The sequence below is a fragment of the Chrysemys picta genome, chromosome 3 (genome assembly GCF_011386835.1).
Source record: "Chrysemys picta bellii isolate R12L10 chromosome 3, ASM1138683v2, whole genome shotgun sequence".
NCBI lineage: Eukaryota > Metazoa > Chordata > Testudines > Emydidae > Chrysemys > Chrysemys picta.
The window spans coordinates 145,937,704-145,957,788 of record NC_088793.1 but is presented as its reverse complement, the minus strand read 5'-3'; the positions used below and the strand labels follow the sequence as shown (position 1 = coordinate 145,957,788).

General features: G+C 42.2%; 1 protein-coding gene across 9 annotated transcripts in view; it reads right to left on the bottom strand.

Moving 5' to 3' along the window:
• TTC27 (tetratricopeptide repeat domain 27) overlaps positions 1 to 20,085 on the bottom strand; it is a 172,748-nt gene that overhangs the window by 41,967 nt on the left and 110,696 nt on the right. For 8 of the 9 annotated variants that reach the window (XM_005296273.5, XM_065589208.1, XM_065589207.1 and 5 more), the window contains 3 exons: positions 17,106 to 17,201; positions 14,094 to 14,216; positions 4,628 to 4,855 (listed from right to left, as the gene is read on the bottom strand). In XM_005296273.5, coding sequence (XP_005296330.2) covers positions 4,628 to 4,855; positions 14,094 to 14,216; positions 17,106 to 17,201 — 447 coding nt within the window. The remainder of the gene's footprint in view (positions 1 to 4,627; positions 4,856 to 14,093; positions 14,217 to 17,105; positions 17,202 to 20,085) is intronic. The other variant, XM_042848434.2, reaches the window with a different exon arrangement.

Below are 20,085 nucleotides of genomic sequence, written 5' to 3'. Positions count from 1 at the left end.
AGTAAAAGTTAGGGACAGGTCACAGGCTTCCGTGAATCTTTGTTTATTGCTCGCAACCTGTCCCTGACTTTTACTAAAAATACCTGTAACAGACACTTAACCTTAATCATGAGTAACTCTAATGGCAGATGGAGACCAAGATACTGTAGTTCACTTTGCAGAGATTGCTGTAGGCAGATTAAATTGTTTCTGTATGTCTTAGAAGTTGGACAGAACAGTGCAGAAGACCACTTTTATTCAAATTTCCTCCCCATCAGAGAAAATGGTTACAAACTGAAGACAGACTTTGGAAGGCAGACTGTAAAATGGAACAGTAAGGCTGCCAGCTGCTTCCCAGATGAAGGTAGCTTAAGGTCACAGATGCTGAATTATTGGTCTTAGTTCTTATAGGTCGCTCCAGAACTCTATCTAGCACAGCTGTCTCTGTGACAATGGGAAGAACTTAATCAACAATCTTCCATATAATCTGCATTAGAACAAGCTTTTGGTATTGCCAAAATAAGCAGGTGAAATGTGTTCTGCGCTTTACCTTATAATGCTTGAGAGTTATTCTCAAGCATTTATAGACTCCAATACCAAAAATGTAGAATTACTGATACATCAAGAATGCTTTCAGTATACTGTGAGACAAATAAATGTGAAGATTTAGTTGAAAAATAACTTCAGCGGAAATTATTCAGTTTACTTTAGTCTCACTTGTAAAAAAAAATTACTGTTGAATTACAAGTTTTTATCTCATCAAAGAATTGTCACCTCATGTAATAAGGTTTAAGGAAGAGCAACTGCCACTGGCAGTGCATTGTTTTCCTTTTCCCTGCTAGGTCAAGAGAGAAAATAAACATACTATGGAGCAGGAATACAAATCTCAGAGCAAGGAAACAGATGCTTTCTTTTTTTGGGGGGGGAGGGGGAGAAGGGTTGGGGGGACAGAGGGGGTTAGAGGAGTGTTAAAAAGAAAAACTAGCCATATTTAAAGAAGCTTATCATATTAAATTTCTGAAAACCTCAATTAATTCCCCTGTTGTAGTACAGCAGCTCTTTACTATAATTTACTATTTTTCTTTGGATGCCAGGTAACATTGTTCACTCACCTACTTTCAGCCAAATTACTACAGAATAGCTGGAGCTAACTGCCCAGAATACTTTAGCACAACAAACCTTTCCAAATGAACTGCAGGTTCAATTTAACAATGAACTTCTAGCATCTCTGAAGGTCTCAGGCTGGAAAGTAAACTATTTAACATTACTATCTCCATTCTATCGGATACATAAGTGTGCTTTTACTCAGACTTTTAAATTTTGCTTTCTTGGCACAATGACACTAATACAGTGGCTCCCAAACTTTAACAAACCCGCGAACCCCTTTCACTAAAATGTCAAGTCTCATGAACCCTCTCCTAAAAATGAATATTTCCAAGGATTTTCTCCCTTACCCGAGGATAAAGTATAAAAGCAGTGATCTTGGAAGTATAAAATTTGTTTTTATGACATGCTTATTACACACTATTTATTATTTATCATTACAGTATTTTATTACATTATGAAAACGGCAACAGTCTTCCAAGATCTCACTTTTGTAGCTTGTATCACTTTGATTAAGCCTGTTATAAGACAAGGCTCCTAGGTTTCATCAAGGAGTATCAGATGTGAAACAGCATGAAGGTACTTAAGAAGCCAACTCAAAGAGTTCCTCCTACACAACATTCAGGTCTTGAGCAGTCCAAGCAAACAACGCACGTTACAACAAAGCTTAAACTTGTTCTTCATAATAATTTAAAAAACAATACTAGCAGCCTATTTAATTTTAAAAACAGCCAAAAAAAAAAAAAAAAATCCACCTCCCTTTCCATTTCTTATAAGGAGTCTTGAAGTTTAAATCTCCTCAGTGTGATAGATAGGCTTGCTTTGATCTGCATAGCTCTTGGAAGTCCCCGGGGCTCCGGGCTGCTGGCCCTGTGCTGCCTGGGATCTTTAAGGACAGCTCTGTCCGCCATTAGGGAATTTTTCCCCCGAGATCCCCCTGTAACATTTCATGAACCCCCAGGGGTTCACAAACCCCAGTTTGGGAACCACTGCACTAATACATTCATTTTTATTTTCACATAACTTTTTCAGAAAATAAGGTGAACACTCAATCAGAAACCTAGTTTGGCCTAAACAGTTAAGTGCTTTGTTTACTACAAATTACTAATTAGCTTGTGGGTAAAATAATCAGGGTCTATTAATCTTTTTCTTCGAGATTCTCAATCAACTCTTTGGAATGTTGCACCTTTCTCTGTGCTTTCTTTTACTGTGCTAGCAACATTTTCAAAGTCTTTTTTTGATTTCCTACATCCTCGATGTACCTCAGATTTCTAATTTTCAAAAACGTTCTAATGCAGCTCTGCTGTGTTTCTCTCCTGTCTCAGTTAACAGCCTCATCATCATCGCAATTTATAAAAGTTCTTGCTAACTCACAGAGATGGCTCAAGTTAGTCACAGATACAAACACTGCCTCTGGAGTGTTTTCCTCTTCCTCGCTTTCACCCCTGAGTGATGAAGTCCAACGCCTCCACCCCCCCCTTTTTTTTAAACTCAGATGTGGTATTATCTTTACTGCTTTTCTTGCCTGGCATTCCCCTTGGTTGAATTCTGTCTATCCATATGACCAAATTTCTCCCAAATGTACCCTTTTCCCAATCTCTTTCTCATGTTCTTTGGGATCTTCTTTTAAAGCTTTTGGTTACACAATGATGACAGAGGTACCAGAAATCATAATCTGGAGAATTTAAAGGATAAGACTACTTTACTGCTTGGATCTGTTAGTACCCTCTTTTCTCCAACTGCAGGATCCCCTTATTCTCACAGCAAATCAAGGCCTTTTTGATGGTGCTCACTCTTCCCTTATTCCTTGTGGTTGGCTTTGTAAGAAGATCCCAAATGTACTTCAATCTCCTTGAACCAAGAGATGGATCTTTGTTGCTTGGGAAGCTCCATTTTGCTTTCCCAGACATTTCCGGCTTATCTGTTTGGTTTGCAGATCTCTTCATAAAGGACCAGAATGGGGTTAGCTACTGGACAGAGGGAGGGATAGGCCATAAGACGCCACTCTTGGTTTGTGCTGTTCATGCAGGCCTATTCATAGCCAAAAATCCTCAAACTCATCCAAGAGCAAAAACTTTGCTGGTCTAGAACCACTACCCAGCCAAGAGATGTGCAGAAGAAATGAGTCCAAGGAAGGTCTTATGGGGTGTGAGAAGTGGGTGTGTTCCCCATGTTTGTTAAGGAGCTCTAGGAGTCATCTACGAAGCACAATGCCTGCTGGGAAGTGGCAGTTCTAATCCATTTCCAATACAAGGTAATAGCTATAAGACACAATTCAGCTCTAAACTGAAACATCAACATAAATGTTTCTAAATCTGAACGGATTTAGCAGCTCCCATAACCCTGTCACTACCCAAAATAGTAGTAAATTGCAGCAGAAGCTGCTTCCTCAGTAGGTAAACACTTCCAGGTCTCTAGTCAATACTGAGACTTAATTAATTATTACACAAATTCATTAATACACAACAATTCATTAGTGTATCAACTGCATTTTTAGTGCAATTAGCCAGGATCTTCCAGAGAGGTTTGTGTCACCAACTCTGCCATGTAATCCCATCATTCCATATTGGCATAAAGACAACTCCAGTTCGTAGGTTTTCCCTTGATTTAGTTCCTACCACTCTCTTATTACATCATGTCACTCTCTTTCGCAGGATTCTCTACTGAAAATATCTATATGGTCCATTTTCTTTAACTAGGATGCAAGACAGTCAGTCAAATTTATAAATATATTTGTATTGAAAAATCTTTTGCCAGCAGAAAAGGAGGGAGTAATAGTGTTAAGATTCTATAATTTATAATCTCTATTTTAAGTACTTCTAAGCAGCCTATAAAATATATATATTCTTAAATGCACATGAAATACTGTTTTGCAGTTAGGGAACTATATTACATGAAAAAATATCAAGCTAGATTAAGAATATACGTTAGTGAGAAATACCTTTATATATTATACCATAATTGTACTACTGTGTTGCCTTTTGCAAACTTTTGCGCTTTAATACTGCACTTCAGCCAAATAGATTAAATAATAAAATGTTTGTAAAGTAGTATAAAACTTGTAAAATTATGTACAACTATCATTTCTAGAAGTGCGTCACATGAGGACACTGAAAGTTCTGATCTCGACTATTTGGCGGTGAGAAGAAACTTAAGATGGGGTCAGTCCGCCCCGCCCTTTATTGCCTTAGTCTGAGACCATGTTCACAATTATTTAGCAACAACTATTCATTTGCAGTGTCTTGGCATTTTGGGGATAGTGGGGATGCAACAAGCCAAGTCTCAATTTCGGCAAAAAGCCTGCATAGGAAAGCTTGTACATGTCCATTATTATGCTGCTTCTAGACAGAGCTCTTAGTCTCACACCTTGAAGATCATCAATATTTACCAGATTAATAAATTAATAAAGTTAAAACTGTTATTCTGACCATTTGTGAACATAGTTAACCTGTTTTTAAATTTTGAAAAATACATTTAAAAACACAACACAATTAAAAAGTAAAAATGCTAACTTTAAAAACCATATTTGTTTTTCTTTCCCAACCTGCATGGGGTTAATCTTCACTGAATGTTCGAAGCACTCCACACATTCTCTGAACTCTTTGTTGCGAAGATAGAGGAGGCCCTTGGAGCGCTGGGCCCGGGCACTGCGATGCTTAGATAACTCCCAAGCCTTGTCATAGTACTGGTGATCTTTAAGAACATCGCCAAGCAAGCAATATAATCCTGGTGTTTCCTTTTTTTCTAGCTCTCGTCTCAAGACTTCTTCCGCCTATTATAAAAACAAAAAGGAAATCAGCCTGTGGGCGGTGTGGTTCCCTGGTGCCCCAGAGAGGGACGAGCTCCGCCGGACACCAGGGTGGGCGGAGCCAGAGCACTCCAAGCCCGCCCCCCAGAGGGTCAGAGGCTGGACAGGAAGTATAAGAGCTCAACCCCAGAGCTCACTCAGGAGGCAGCTGCTGGAGAGGCCAGACACCCAAGCCGCTCGGAGCCTGAAGCCTGGGTGTGCTATTTACCTGTGTTTGCTCAGCCCCTGCCTGAAGGTCTAAGCCTTGGTCTCTTTACTGCCCCGCCCTGACCCAGGGCTGGGTTAGTTATCTGTTAGTTGTTATCCGTGTGTGCTCAGCCCCCTGCCGAACAGCTTGAGCCCGGACTCCTGCGGCCTGACTGATTCCCCAAGGGGCCGGGCCAGGACCAAGGGAGGCGGTGTGGGTGCCGGCTGCCCCGGAGAGGGACGAACCCCGACGAACCCTCTCTATAGAGCCCCTTAATAGGAGAATCCATGGTCAACCTAACCATATATTACCATTGTCACTCAAATTTTACACCTTAGCAGTTTTTTACATAATCTAAGAAAAGTCAAGAAATCTGAAAAACAAAATAATATCTTGAACAAAGTCTGTGTCAGAGATAAATCTGTGAAAAAAATGCTCCATAAGTTCTTTTACATCTTGTAAAGCCCAAAGACTAACATTTAAGTGCTGTTATTAAAATTCTGTTCATGTCTGCATGAACCTTAAGGCATGATTTACTTATGTTAAATCCTAAAGCCATATTCATTTTTATTGCAACTCTAGTGCGGTAAAATGAAGTCATTTCAGAGATGAAATTTTTTCAAACAGTTTTTCAAAGAACTCAAGGTGAAATGCAAACTCTTACATTTTCAAGCAGGGGACTATTTGGAGATAAAACAGAGGACGACTATGTGAAAAGGAGAATTCTTCTCCAGTAAAATTTTGAAATATGTACAACCTGGGAGCACCTCAGTGTCAAAATGGGATTAACCTTTACTTCTTTGTACTGGGAAAAGAGTCAATAAGTCAAAGCTGCAAATAGCTGTTCCCCATTTCATGCCTCAACCGTATCTTTTGCCCAACGAGCAAATACCAACTCTGGAAATCCAATCTCTATCTCCTACATGGTAGCGCACTGCCGCTATTAATTAGGCTACTGACAGGCCCTGCTTGCTCTTGTATTCTTCTTTGTTTGAATCACCTCATGAGGTATCCTCAATGTTTATTCCATTTTCTAATTTGCCCTGTCTGTAGGCAATGCTTCCAACATGTTTTATGTTACCTCTCTCTTCACTCCCCCTTGGCTGTGGCTGCTACTGTTCTACAAAATGTACAAATAAAAGCTATATTTTCATCTAAATGTAGGAAATAAAAATACACTCAGAAATAAGTAAGCATTTAAAAAGCAAGCTTCAGAGGTTTTGCAGGCTTTTGGAAGAGAGGATACATGCTGGAGTTCCCACAAGACCTTTTAAAATTGAGCTGTCTACAATACCCTTTATAACTCTGCCTTACTCTCCTCAGTGCCAGGTTACAGTCTCTCTCTAACCTCAAAGTTTCAAAAAGATACTTTCCCCTCCCTAGTCTCACCAATAAATAAATAAATTAAATTCCCCCCCCCCCCCCATGTAACCTCAATACATAACATACATAGATATTAGCAGCATCATACAGAATTCAACTCAGTGTATGCTCTCTATTTGAAAGGATCAGTTTGAACCATATAAGATTATGGCTAAATCCAACAAATCCTGCCACAGAGCCAAGTTTGAGCAGTTTATTATTAATCACATCCCCCTGCAGTATGTCACTCCATCTACCTAAGGCAACTGCACTGTTGATCTTCATGTAGGAATGATTCTTCCCTCTTCTGTTCTAATGAAAGCTATTTTCCTTCCCCATATTTGCATAATCCCTAGGGAATTCAGTCAGAAAAAATGGCTGATGTGTGTGCAGTCTTCTACTGCCCCTTCCTCAATCTTGGGCATAGAGGTTAATTTTGGACTATTAATAAAGTTCAAAGAGCCCAATCAGAAATCTTCAGAAAGAAAGAGCCCTTTCAAGGGTTTCACTTTGTTGTGAATTTTTTCATCTCTAATATATTAACAAGACATTCTTGCTGTCATCTATGGTAAGTGAAGATTTAGCAGAAACATAACAGTCTGCAAATATTGGAAGGGCATAAACATTAAGAAGGGAGAGGAATTGTTTAGGGTAGTATCGGAATATAATTGGAAAATATGGTACCAAATTAAGAAGCAGAAAATTGTAGGATGAGTGTCAGGAAAAATTGCTGACCTGTAAGCGTTCTTAAGCAGTGGAACAGTTTTCCAAAGGAAGCTGTGAAGTCTCTATTACTTGAAATATTTATTATTAGACTGGGCAAAGGATGAGAAAAATATATCTTCATAAAGAACCCTGAACTGGCAGAGGGAAGGACTAGATAAACAATGTTTCCTCCCATCTCTAATTTCTATGACTGTGATTAAATTAATAAATATTGACAGCTGAACTCAAAGATTAATTGTTCTAGAACAGAGAGAACCACACAATTAAAATAGTTGCAGTCATAGCAGGCAGCACCTGAAAGTACAGGCACTTTTTTTTTTTGTTTTTAAACAAGACTGAAATTCTGCTGTGAACAGCAGCTACGAGGTGAAAAGGGCATTGCATGCTGCTCCTTTACCTCATCCTGTGTAAGTCACTCCCAAACCCAGGTCTCTGTATGGTAGTGCCTAGTACTGTTATACACTACACAAACAGCCCAGCCATTCACTAATTACATTTTACATGTAAGTACGCAAAACCAGTATGTTTTGGCCTGAATTTGCAGGGATTCATTGCCAACATAAATATTTCAGCTTGGAGATAAAACAGAATAATTAAATATACAATACTTTGTCTGTTCACCTCCCATATATATTATGCAGTTGGTTTTTCATCCTCTCTTTGTTCCTCCAATCTTCACAGGACTAATGCAAATGATTCTTATCACAAAGTCACAAATTTATCTGGATTTTAAAAAATCATTAGTTTGTTTGCTCATAAAAATCTGGATAATGCTTTAAATCAAGATTTCCCATTATGCTGTGCATTTTTGTTAAGAGCAAAAACTGGTATCCTGCTCTTTGATGGGAATTCTGGTTCTGTAGAAAGAAAAATATTGGAAGCAAAATCCTTCATGTGGATCTGAGTGGTGATTTTCTCTTGGTAAGACCATAATTTAGATAAATGAAGTGTAATCACTATGTGAGAGATTCATTTCATAATTCTTAATCGTTAAATAAATTTTTAATAATGACTTGAAATGTTACATAATTAGCCATGAAATCTAAATAAAATGAACTTTTGAAAAATATATTTTGAGCATGTTCCCAAACCGTAGAACAAGCGACTTTTCTTTATCTTCACAAATCTTCTTAAATTTAACTTTAGAAAAAGGTTAAATTTAACATGGTAAATAAAACTAAAATTACAGTTTCATAAATATTGCTGGTTTAAGCAAGATTTGGTTATAATTAAATGGTTTGGACAGAAGTGTCTAAGCTGAACTGGAATGAAAGCAAGAGCTCAGTTCACTAAACACTTATTTAAAACACGAAGAAAGATACTACAACAAAAACAGAGTATTAAGTAGGCAGAGAGAGAACAACAAAGAATGTTCTGGTAGCTAGAAATGCACAAGTGGGATAATTCCTTTTTGATCCTCATTGCATAGACTCCCATGTACCAAGCTTAACACTGTCCCAGAAATAGGCTTCTCAGCCTCAAAATGTCCTGTGTGTCTACTCATCTGCTCTCTCCCTTTTATAGACCCTATTTTCTTTCCATTCATGAGTCTCCGTCACTCACTCATTATACTACAGTCTTAAATGCTGTATATTTTTGTGCTTTGGACTATCTAATTTTAAATATATCCTAAAATGAAATTTTCATCATTTCCCTTGGGAGGGTGACCATATTTCCCTATGCTGAATACGGGACACCTGGCAAAATTACTCATATTCAAGCAAGTTCAACGGCAAGTTCAACTATGCAGTACAAATGTTCAAATTAACATCAAGTTGACTGAGTCCCTGTTAAAAAGAAATACTGTGTAGTTGGATTCTTTTTATTTACCTTCTTATCTTTAAGACTTTAGGGTTTACAAGAGGAGGTAACATCCTGTACAGAGTGAGTGAGTGTGTGTGTGTGTCTGACCCTCCCCTCCCCGCCCAGCGCTCTCCGCCATCCATGCCTAGCTGGGCTCCCAGGACGAATCCGCCTCTCCTGGTACCTGGTGCTGCGTCTTCCCGAGGCAACACATGGAGGGGGGCCGGGGTACACAGGATCACATACCCCTCTCACCAGATTTCTGCCAGGGTTCACACCAGAATGTGGCCAGCAGCAGCCTTTCAGCACTGTGCGGGAGGGAGGGGACGGGAGCTGCTTCCAGCTGTGGGTGTGTGAGGGTGGAGGAGGGGGGAGGGATGACCTGGCCTGTGTCTTTGCAGAGCTCATCTCTTCTTCTCCCCCTGCATCCTCCAGTGGCTGGATGTAGCTTGTCCCTTCCTGCCCACATAGTGTTGAAAGGCAGCTAACACTTCCAGGCTGCTGCTGGCCACCGACATAACCCAGCCACCTCCTGTCCCCCGGCTACAGTGCGGGCAGGAACGGGTTAAGCTGTAAGGATGCATTGTGCACCAGGGCCCAGGGAACTGACTGTAGGGGCTTCAGTGAACCTGGCCAGAGAGGTGGCTCAGCAGCGGAGGGTGCCTAGGGGACAGAGCAGGGAAGGGCGGGTGAAGAGGTTGCTAAGCCGCTGCCCGCGGGGCTGCTGTGGAGCCTGCAGGGTCAGGGCACGAACAGGCTGGAAATCGCTTCCCCCCTGCCACTCCACAGCTTACCTGAGTATTTAGCTGTGACACACTGAGTACATTTCCCAGACTTGAAAAAGAGCTCTGTATAAGTGCAAAAGCTAGTCTCCGTCACCAACAGAAGCTGGTCCAATAAAAGATATTACCTCACCCACATTGTCTCCGTAATGCATAGGCAGTCAGAATAAGAGGGTGAAACAGACTTCCCAGCTCTTCCTATTGTTGTTTCCCTGCATGAAGTAACATTTGTAATGTTTTGTGGTTTTGCATTCACAGACTTCTCCTGTGGTGACAAGGACGATCACTGACGTATGGATTGCTGCCTTTGCAGCTGCAAAGCTGGGCTCTGTTCCTGGCTTTTCCCACCCGGGGAAGAAGGGGAAGCAGCATTCTAGGGCTCCTGCACATGAGGGAATCCCCACCCCATTCCAGGAACTTTTCATGTTCTAATATCCTTAACACCTCCTCCTCCTCCTCTCACCACATTCCTGCTTCTCCCTAACATGGAAAGTGGTCAGGGGGGCCAGTCCCTATGCAGGTTCCCCACAACTCTGTCCCCAAATACATCTGTCCTAGGGGGAGCAATTCCCCTCCTCCAAAGCAGTGTCCATCTCACAAGCATCTACTGGCTTGTTACACTGGCACTCCTCAAGGTGGAAATTCACAGGTAAATCAAAGGCTGGGGAAGGTGGGTGAGGAGCTGGGCTGGCATCTTATTTTAAATATACCCAATTTAGGGTAAGAAACAAGTTCCCACCAAGCCATGATGATGGAGGGAAGAGTGTCTTGTCCTGATGATGTCTTAAGAACCAAGCTAGCAGCCCTCTCCTCTGATGTCTCACCTGACCCCTAGTGAACCACAGTGGGTTCAATGGCTGGAACTAATGCAGGAGAAGCTGAGGAGGGAACTCTTCTCCTAACAGCCCTTCATTTACGCCTTCGACACATACCAAGCAGCGTGGAGGGGGCAAAGCAGAGAGGAAGTAGTGGGTGTAGGTCTATTAGCCAGCTGGCAAAACATGCAGTTCTCTGGCTAAAGGGGAGAGGAAGGGGAAGAGTGGGCGCAGGGCAGGCACTGGAGGGTAGGGGGATATTTTTAATCCAGATGCCTTATTTGAGGTTCCAAGGTCAATGGACCACCTTAGCTTCTATAGCTATGGCCCCCTCCCCCACATTTATGCTCCCAGTAACATTCCCACTTGGTACAAATGCCCCTCTTTAGTTTTTAGTAATACTGACAAGCTCAGGCCCCTGTCCTCAGCCTACTTTTTTCACCACATCCATGAAGATCGGTGTCTGCTCTTCAATAGGTCCAATAGAGGAATGCAACAAGTGAAAAAAATGGAATGACAAGGTCAGTAACTATCAACACACTGTGTGTTCACATCTTAAATTGCTCTTTTTGTATAAATGTCCTGTTTTGCTCCTTGCTTGGCATCGTGTTGTTCTTTTGCTGGCTCACTTTAGGATACCAGATTCCACTAATTATATTCATATTATGAAATAAACAAATAGAATCATATCCAATAATCATAGAAAAAACAGAAAACAGTTTAGTAAACTTTAGTAACCTCTTGCTTTTAGCAATTTTTATGCTGCTATATGCACTCCCTCAGTTATCATTTAGGCTTTTCTCAAGTATATTGGATCTAATACATGAATTTAATATATGCTGCAATATTAATTGTGGCACTACTTTACCTATTCACTTCTGTATCTGCATTGTTGATGTTTGTAACTTTTTTGTCAACCAAGAATTCAAAAGTAGAAATAAGGAGCATGATATGACTCTAGTGCTTAGTATTCCCCCCTTAACTTTCTCTAGTGTTTGACCATTTTGTACGTTTTTTCAGCTTTTCATTACTCTCGTTTTACAATAGCAATCCTGAGAATTAGGTACAAAGCCTTGTCTAACACAGCTTGCTCTGAGGCTGCTCCATCCATTGACAATATTTTGCACTAGCAGATTCTCATGCATTTCCACAAGTCTAGTTACGGTGTCTTTTTAATAGGAATATTTCACATTAATAAAGCTCTCTTGATAATGAGCACAAATATACTCACTCCTTGTCTTACAGTTAAATGTTTCTATTTTTTGTCGTTTTGCTCCGGATCTAACCTTGTTTTCAGTACTGTTGCTACTTAGCACTTATATAGCATTTTATATTTTCAAAGTGCTTTACAAACATCAATTTTGAAAGCAGTTTCCTGTGTCAGATACTCTGTCTGAATGCCATTTTCATAACTCCCTACGGGCAGTTGGTGAATTTAACTAGAACAGAATGTGTTTCCAGGAAATGGAAAATATTGACCTCTATTTCTCTACTGTACTGAAAGAGTCCTCATAGTAGCACAGTATCCCCAAGGCATGCATAATGTGACATGGCAGTTGGCAGTGAAACACAGATCTGTCAGTTTATAATTACCATGATCTAGATATTGGCCTAGTATAATTGGAAAAAGTTACATAAGGCATTATAAGAAATTCTAGGTTATTTGTTTTAATTGACAAGTTACAATTCTATATAAAAAGGCGAACAACTGCCTCTGCAACCTTAACTCAATGTAAGCCCAGTCTTTCCATGTATGGCAGGGGTCGGCAACCTTTGAGAACTGGTGTGCCAAGTCTTCATTTATTTACTGTAATTTAAGGTTTCGGGTGCCAGTAATACATTTTACATTTACAGGTGCCGGCAGACGGAACCCCAGACTGGCAGCAGGCTGAGTGGGGCTGGCAGCTGGGACCCCGGCTGGCAGGGGCCGGTGGAGGGAACCCCAGACCGGCAGTGGAGATGGCAGACGGAACCCCAGACTGGCAGCGGGCTGAGCCGCTCAGCCGGTCTGGGGTTCCGTCCGCTGTCCCCTGCCAGCCGGGGTCCTGGCCGCCGGCCCAGCTCAGCCCACTGCCGGCCCGGGGTTCTGTCCATCCAGGTCGGATAAAGGCTGAGCGGGGACAGCGGCCAGGACCCCAGGCCAGCAGTGGGCTGAGCTGCTCAGCCTGCTGTCGGTCTGGGGTTCCATCCACTGGCCCCTGATGTATGGCTTTAAATAGGTTCTCCACGTATCAGTAGATCTGAGTAAGGGGCCAAGAGACCAAGGAGGAAAAGCTTTCACCTTTCAGGAAGTTACATGCTGAAAACAGGGTTTTTATCATGGAATCCTATGTTATCAATCTTCCCACCCGGATATATTAGCATAATCAGAACACATTTAAAGGTATAAGCAAACAGGCAACATGTCCAGAAAGCATTTTCTTTCATTCCTTCCATCAGTGCTTTAGCACCAGTGCATTTTCATTGGTGTGAGCAACTGGTAGAGCTAGTACAGACTAGCCACCAGCAGCTTTATGCTACTGTGTCATCAGCATATTCCTTGGTGAACTAGAGAGAGAGCGGTCCTGTCTATGGACAATGAAAGCAGTAAATGTCAACTGGCTGGCCTGTACTAGTGCTCCAACTGCTGGCCACAAGTGCTAGGTCAATGGGAAGAAGTTCAGAGAAACCTCAGCAGAGAAACAACCAAGGAGGCAGAGTTAAAGTGGAACTTTCAGTCTTAAAACTGCATTTCCTGACTTGAGTATTTGATTTCTTTATCTTAATGATGCCCTAAAACTATGCTTTTTAAAAACAAAATGTACAGCATATGTCTGTTTGAACTACAGTTAAATGAGAACTAAAGTTAAGTAGGAATTATAACTGGATTACCTCCTTTTACAGTCAGAACTCTTGTCCAGGCCCTCAGCAACTCCCCATTTTGATTATTTAAACCTCCACATCTGTTACACTCACATTGTACCCCACCATACAAAACAATCTTAATTGTCCATAGCCAGGACCACATCACCCTTCTCTCTCTCTCTCTCTCACACACACACACACACACACACACACACACACACACACACACACACACACACACACACACACACTCAAACTTCTTGCTCTCACCTCCAAAGCCACTTCTCACTCACGCATTCCTCTCCCAGTGTCCCCAACCACAGGTCCTCTCAGTTCTACCAATGATGCCAAACTCATTTGCTGCTTGTCCAATTTTCCCACAAATATTTTCTTCACACACTTCTCCTTGTGCATGGACGCTGACCTGTACTACCCTCTCCCAGTTCAAATACCTTCTCCAGACCCACTTCTGCCATGACACCTACAATAAATCAGCCACTGTTTGAACTGCTAAATAGAAAAAAGTTGGGTGAGTTGATATCTATTTATATTAATACAGAACACCTCTGTATCTGTATGTGTATACATGAATACAGTGCATAGCACAACAAGATTTCTAGGTGCTACTGTAATATAAATAACAAAATCCAAGAAACTCAGCTCAGATAATAAGACTCTCTCACCTTCCCATGCTGTCCTGCTCTTTCATAGCAGATTACTACAGCTTCCCACATTTCCAGCTTCTCAAAGGTCTGTAGAGCTGAACTTGTGCACCCCAGTTCAAAGAGTAAGCTTGCAAGTTGTCGCTGAAAGTCAAAATAATAGGAAAAAAGTTAGATGCATGTTCATTATCATTTTTAGAAAAGATGTTACAGGCATTTCTGGCCTGAACAGAAAACACAAAAAATACGAGAAACATTTCTCCTGAAATTTGTAGCCTAACTTTCAAGACACATGAGGTTGGGATAAAGTTTGGATAAAGTACAACTTCTGGATGATTAATCCCAATCAAACTTCTAAATTTTGTTCATCACTGACAAATCATCCTAATAAAAATTCCTCTGTATTGTTTCAAATATATTTAAAGTCAACTTGCCCACACAATGTAACAATCTCCATAAATGATTTTTATGTGGAAAAAATTTGAAAAATTGAGAGCTTCTTCCAGAAGGCACATCAGTCCAGTTTGAGCAGCCATACAAATCTGACTTAAAGGTAAGACACAGATTTGAGAGCAGAAGCATTGCAATACAATATTTATTTAACTTTTACAAATGAGTAATTCCATTTTAAACTAACCTATTAAGCCAGGGATGGGCAAACTACGGCCGGGGCCGCATCCGGCCCTTCAGATGTTTTAATCCGGCCCTCGAGCTCCTGCTGGGGAGCAGGATCTGGGGCTTGCCCGCTCCGGCGCTCCAGCTGGGGAGCAGTGTCGAGGGCTTGCCCTGTTCCGCATGGCTCCTACAAGCAGCTCCTACACGTAGGGGCAGCCAGGGGGCTCCGCACGCTGCTCCTGCCCCAAGGGCCGCCCCCACAGCTCCCATTGGCCAGGAACCACGATGCCTGTGGATGGGGCAGCGTGCAGAGCCACCTGGCTGCGCTTCCGTGTAGGAGCCAGAGGTGGAACATGCCGCTGCTTCCGAGAGCTGCTTGAGGTAAGCACCGTCTGGAGCCTGCACTCCTGGATTCCCCTACGCCCCAACCCCCTGCCCTAGCCCTGATCCCCCTCCTGCGCGCCGAACTCCTCGGTCCCAGCCCGGATCACCCTCCTGCATCCTCAACCCTTCATGCCCAGCCCCACCCCAGAGCCCACACCCCCCAGCCGGAGGCCTCATCCCCTCCCGCACCCCAATCCCCAATTTCGTGAGCATTCATGGCCCGCCATACAATTTCCATACCCAGATGTGGCCCTCGGGCAAAAAAGTTTGCCCACCCCTGTATTAAGCTGTGTTTTCTAGACTTTGAAGTTGTTTTTTTTTTTTTAAAAGAGATTAATATAGCAATATCCCCTTCAGTTTTAAAGAAATTATAAACTTGCTTACCATATATAAAATACACAATTTTATTTGTGGAAACATATAGAAATTTACTAAGTAAGGCCCCAATCCTGCAACGAGATAATGGAGGCAAACCCCCCTAAGCTTGTTCGGAGCCCAAATTAATTTAGTGGAGCTCTATGCAGGTGCAAGCATCCACCTGTGAGCATCTCACTACAGGACTGGGATCTATAGCCTCTGCAATTTGACAAGTATTCATACACATATGGTAGTGATAACACCATCTTATTACAGCAATAGCAATTCTGCATAAATGTATACCATAATATAATTTAAATATGTTACAAAGTATTTATTTTAATCTGGATACTAATTATTTAGGGAAAATATTTAATTCCACATACAGGAAATTTTAAAATTTAATTTACTTTCTGGGTCAAATTTGGTAAAATTTAGAGAGAGATAATGACTATAGTTAAGACTGCCACACTTTCCATAATACACCTCTATTTTAGCATTTCTAACATTGACTTAGAAAATTGGTTTGGACTGAAACCACATTTACTCTGACAACTGGAAATGAAAATTAGGTTTGATTGTGTTTATTTGAAGTGTTTGTTGAAAGATTATATGTGGAATAATTTGGGGAACACTGGAAGAAATGATGATTGGTTAAGATAGTATGCATAGTATCAAAAGAGGAAAAACTCTCATAAAACGGAAACATTTAAATATAAATAAAATGCATGATTTAGGGAAATCTTTTGTCCTCAAAGCCTTGAACCTCATTTTAATAGTTTTCAAGTTTAGGGTTAAATATAATAATACCAGATAAGACTAAGCACAGTCTGAAATCTTTCAAAGAGCATGACCTTCCACTTAAAATTAAAATGTGCTGGAAAAAAATGCCCTCTTCATCCTACAAAAAAAGAAGGTGCACAACTAGAAAATAAGAGTGCTTCAGCTTTGGCAGTCCTCTTGTGGGATGAGGTATCAGATTCCACAGGGGAAAAGAGGGAATTCTTAAGAAAATCCATCACATAGTGGAGAAGGGGAGTGGGTCTGGACCAAAGTGAAAGGCCAACATCTAGGAGGCAGAACCTTATTGAGGTATACGAGGACTTCAAGCTTACGTGGAAAATGGAAACAAACAGGGTTATCTCACCCACTGACCCAGAGTACTCTGGCCATGACCCACCTCCTATAAGACCTGGTCTACCTCACTAATGGGTAGGTGGAGAGACAGGAAGCAGACCCCTAAGAATGGCAACCATCCCTTTTCATTTATGGTATTTTGGTAACCGTAGAACACCCTAACTCTATTTGCTCCTTTTTCTGTTGAAGAATTATTATTCTGTTTTCCATTAAAGCAAAAAAGGAAAAGACCATACAGAAAAGCTGTTTTGCAAGCAAACATCTCTAAGCAAGCAGTCAATTCTGTGTATGATAGAAACGTATATAAAAAAGCTGCACAATTTCTAGAATTTGATTTCTTTAAAAAAAAAAATCTACATATTCTTATATTGTTAGGTTAATCCAATTTTTTCAACAAGTTTTCCAATTTATATATGGTAACATGCAGCAGACAGTGGGTTTCTACTGCAGCTTCTAGGACATGGTACTTCACAAGATAGCATACAATATCAAATATAATTTGATGGTATCTAGAATAAATGTCATATTATTAGCTTGTACCTCTATGGCCCAGTGTGGAGGCACCTGACAACTGTAGAAAATCTTCAGTCGTTCAGATACCAATGTTTTCTTGTCTTCAAACTGATCTGCAAGTGCCTACAAATACAAAGCATATTCATTTATTATTTAGATTTATTTAAGTATAAAAAGGTGCCTGAGACTGTAGGTGCCCTTGATATAAGCTATAAGACAGCAGCTGTAACAATATTAGGTATTCAAGTGTAATTTATCAGCAGTACCGGGTTTACAATGGCGCCAGTGGCACCATGGAGCCTGGCCCATGCTCAGAAGGGGCCCCAGCCTGCTCCGCTTGCACTGCCCCTGAGACCCTGCCAGCCCGGCTGAGGCTCCTCTCTGCCCTCTGGCCCCACCCGGTGGCTCCTATCTGCCCCCTTGCCAGACCCCAGTGCACCTCCAGCTCCGGGCAGCCTTTGCTTCCCACTACCTGTGGGGCCCCACTGTCTCCCCAGAGATGAGTCACCTGGGACTGGTGCAGAAGCCTGGCCAGTCTCGGTCAGTTTGGGGACAGGTGGGACAATGTGGGGGGCTTGGCTGGGCCCCGCCAGGCAAGTGGGTACTGAGGGAGCGCGGCCGGGGCAGGCCCTGGCCTGGCTGATCGCGCCACTCCCGAGGGATCAGAGTGATTCCCAGCCCCTGGACCAGCTCTGGCTGCACTGCCAGCTCAGCCTGGCAAACATAGTCGCTTCCCAGCAGGGCTGGTGAGTGCAGGCGGGAGGCAGGGCGTGGGGGAGTGAGTTTCTAGGGGACTTGGGGGGTGTGTGTGTGCTGGGCTGTGAGGGGGTGGGGAAGATGTGTGTGTTGGGGCACTAGGGAGTGGGGGTTCTGTGGAGGGTTCTGGGCAGTTGTGGTGGGGCTGTGGGCAGGGGGCACTGGGCAGAGGTGGTGTTGTGCAGGGTGCTGTGCATTTGTGGAGGGAGTCTGGAGGGGCACTGGGCATAATGGGTCCGGAGGCAGGGGGGGCTCTGGCCATAGGGATTCGGGGTGTTTGTGTTTGTGTTGGGTGTGGGGGCTGTGTGGCATGGCATGGGCCTGCCCCCGAGGGGAAGGGGCATGCTGGCACCACAGGGCCAGGCGGGCCACTGTGCATCTGGCAACTGCAGGTTTGTAAATAGTGCCCTCTCCCTGGGCTAGGCGGAGCGGGGAGGGCCCTGCCATGCCATGCCCCATTGCCACTGAGATAAAAATAGACATTTTTATCAAGGAGATGGGCTACACTTACATACAAGACAATCAAATTTAAACCCTCCATTATATACTAAAACATACATAAAATCAAACTTCCAAGAGCATACAAACCTTATCAAATTCAACAGAACCTTAGGCGTTGGCTACACTGGCACTGTACAGCGCTGCAACTTGCTGTGCTCAGGGGTGTGAAAACACACACCCGCCCCCCAGCGCAGCGAGTGCAGCGCTGTAAAGTGCCAGTGTAATCAGAGCCTGCAGTGCTGCACGCTCGCTCGCAGCGCTGCAAGCTATTCCCCTCGGAGAGGTGGAGTACATACAGCGGCAGCGCTGTGAAGTCCTGAGTGTAGCCAAGGCCTTACATTGCATAAAGCAAGAACAAGAAAGAATCAAATTTCTAATTCCCACCCAAACAATTTAGCAATTTAAAAAACCCAAACAATAAAAACCCTGCCATTATGCATATGTTGAGTAAATGCTGCTATGTAAGAATATTTGACAAAAGATAAGATGACAGGAGTTAAGGTGATATCAGCTGATATATTTCAGTGCCTAGTCAGCTTTTTTTGAAAGAGAGAACACTGAATTACCTAAAGTCTGAAGTCTGTAGGGAAAAAACACACCAAAGTAAAGCCCACTGTTCTCGAAGTCAGACTTTCATAACCACACCTCTCACATAGAATACACTGCTCTAATTGGGAAGACAACTCAATTCAAGTTTTTCCTTCAGGACAAATGTGAATTTATGAGAGAGAAATGTATGTTCTTGCCTCCCATCTATCTCCGTAAGTTAGTTTTGCACAGTAAACCTGTCTCAAGTCAACATATAGAAATTCAACAGAACTAGCAGGATAAGAAAAAAAAAGTGTGAATTATTTACAACTAGAAAGTAAATTAGGAATTTTAAAGAAAGAATCTCCTTCAGCTGGATGTACCAATAAATCCACATATTTAAAATGGAAGTGCATGTAAGGCCAGAGATAGGTTACTTGCTTTCACATAATTGGTCTGACCATCAAATCTCATACTGAACTCAACCACTGAAAGCAGAATCCTAAAAAGGCTCCTCTTGCCACTATGTACGCACAGTTCAGCACAGAGACAAGTTAGAGACATGTCTGGTCCTTTCTCCCTCAATTCTTGTCCACTAGGGCAGAAAATGCAAATACTCCAAAGAAGTGGAGAAGATGGGTTGTGATCTGTGGAGGCAATACATTTTGAAAACTCTAGTTACTAATTTACTAACCTAGCTCAAGAATTTCAAAAATAGGTGCCTAATGTTAGCAATCTCAGTGATATGATTTTAAAATTACTGAGCAACTTGGAAATATCAGTGACTTCCAGCAGTGCTGAAACAATTTTTATAGGGGGGTGCTGAGAGCCATTGAACCAAACTGTAAACCCTATATATAATGGAAACCACTTCAAGCCAGGGGGTGCAGCAGCACCCTCAGCACTCCTAGTTCCAGCACCTATGGTGACTTCAGTGGATGCTGTTGGGTGCTTTGCACTTTTGAAAATCAAGCCAGTGATTTAGGAGCCTGACTGTGGATTACAAGCCTAGCTTTAAACAGTTATTTTTTTAAATCTTGGCCTTTGTTTAAATTCTCTCACGTGAAATTATTTCTATGGAGCCCTGGTCTCAGAGATTAATCAGAATTTACCTCAGGCGCCTGGCTGAGGTGTATTTACAGTATCTTCCATCAAACCACAAAGAAACAGACTAGTAATGTCGCATTCTTATGCATAGTTCTATATAGTACAAGGAGGGATT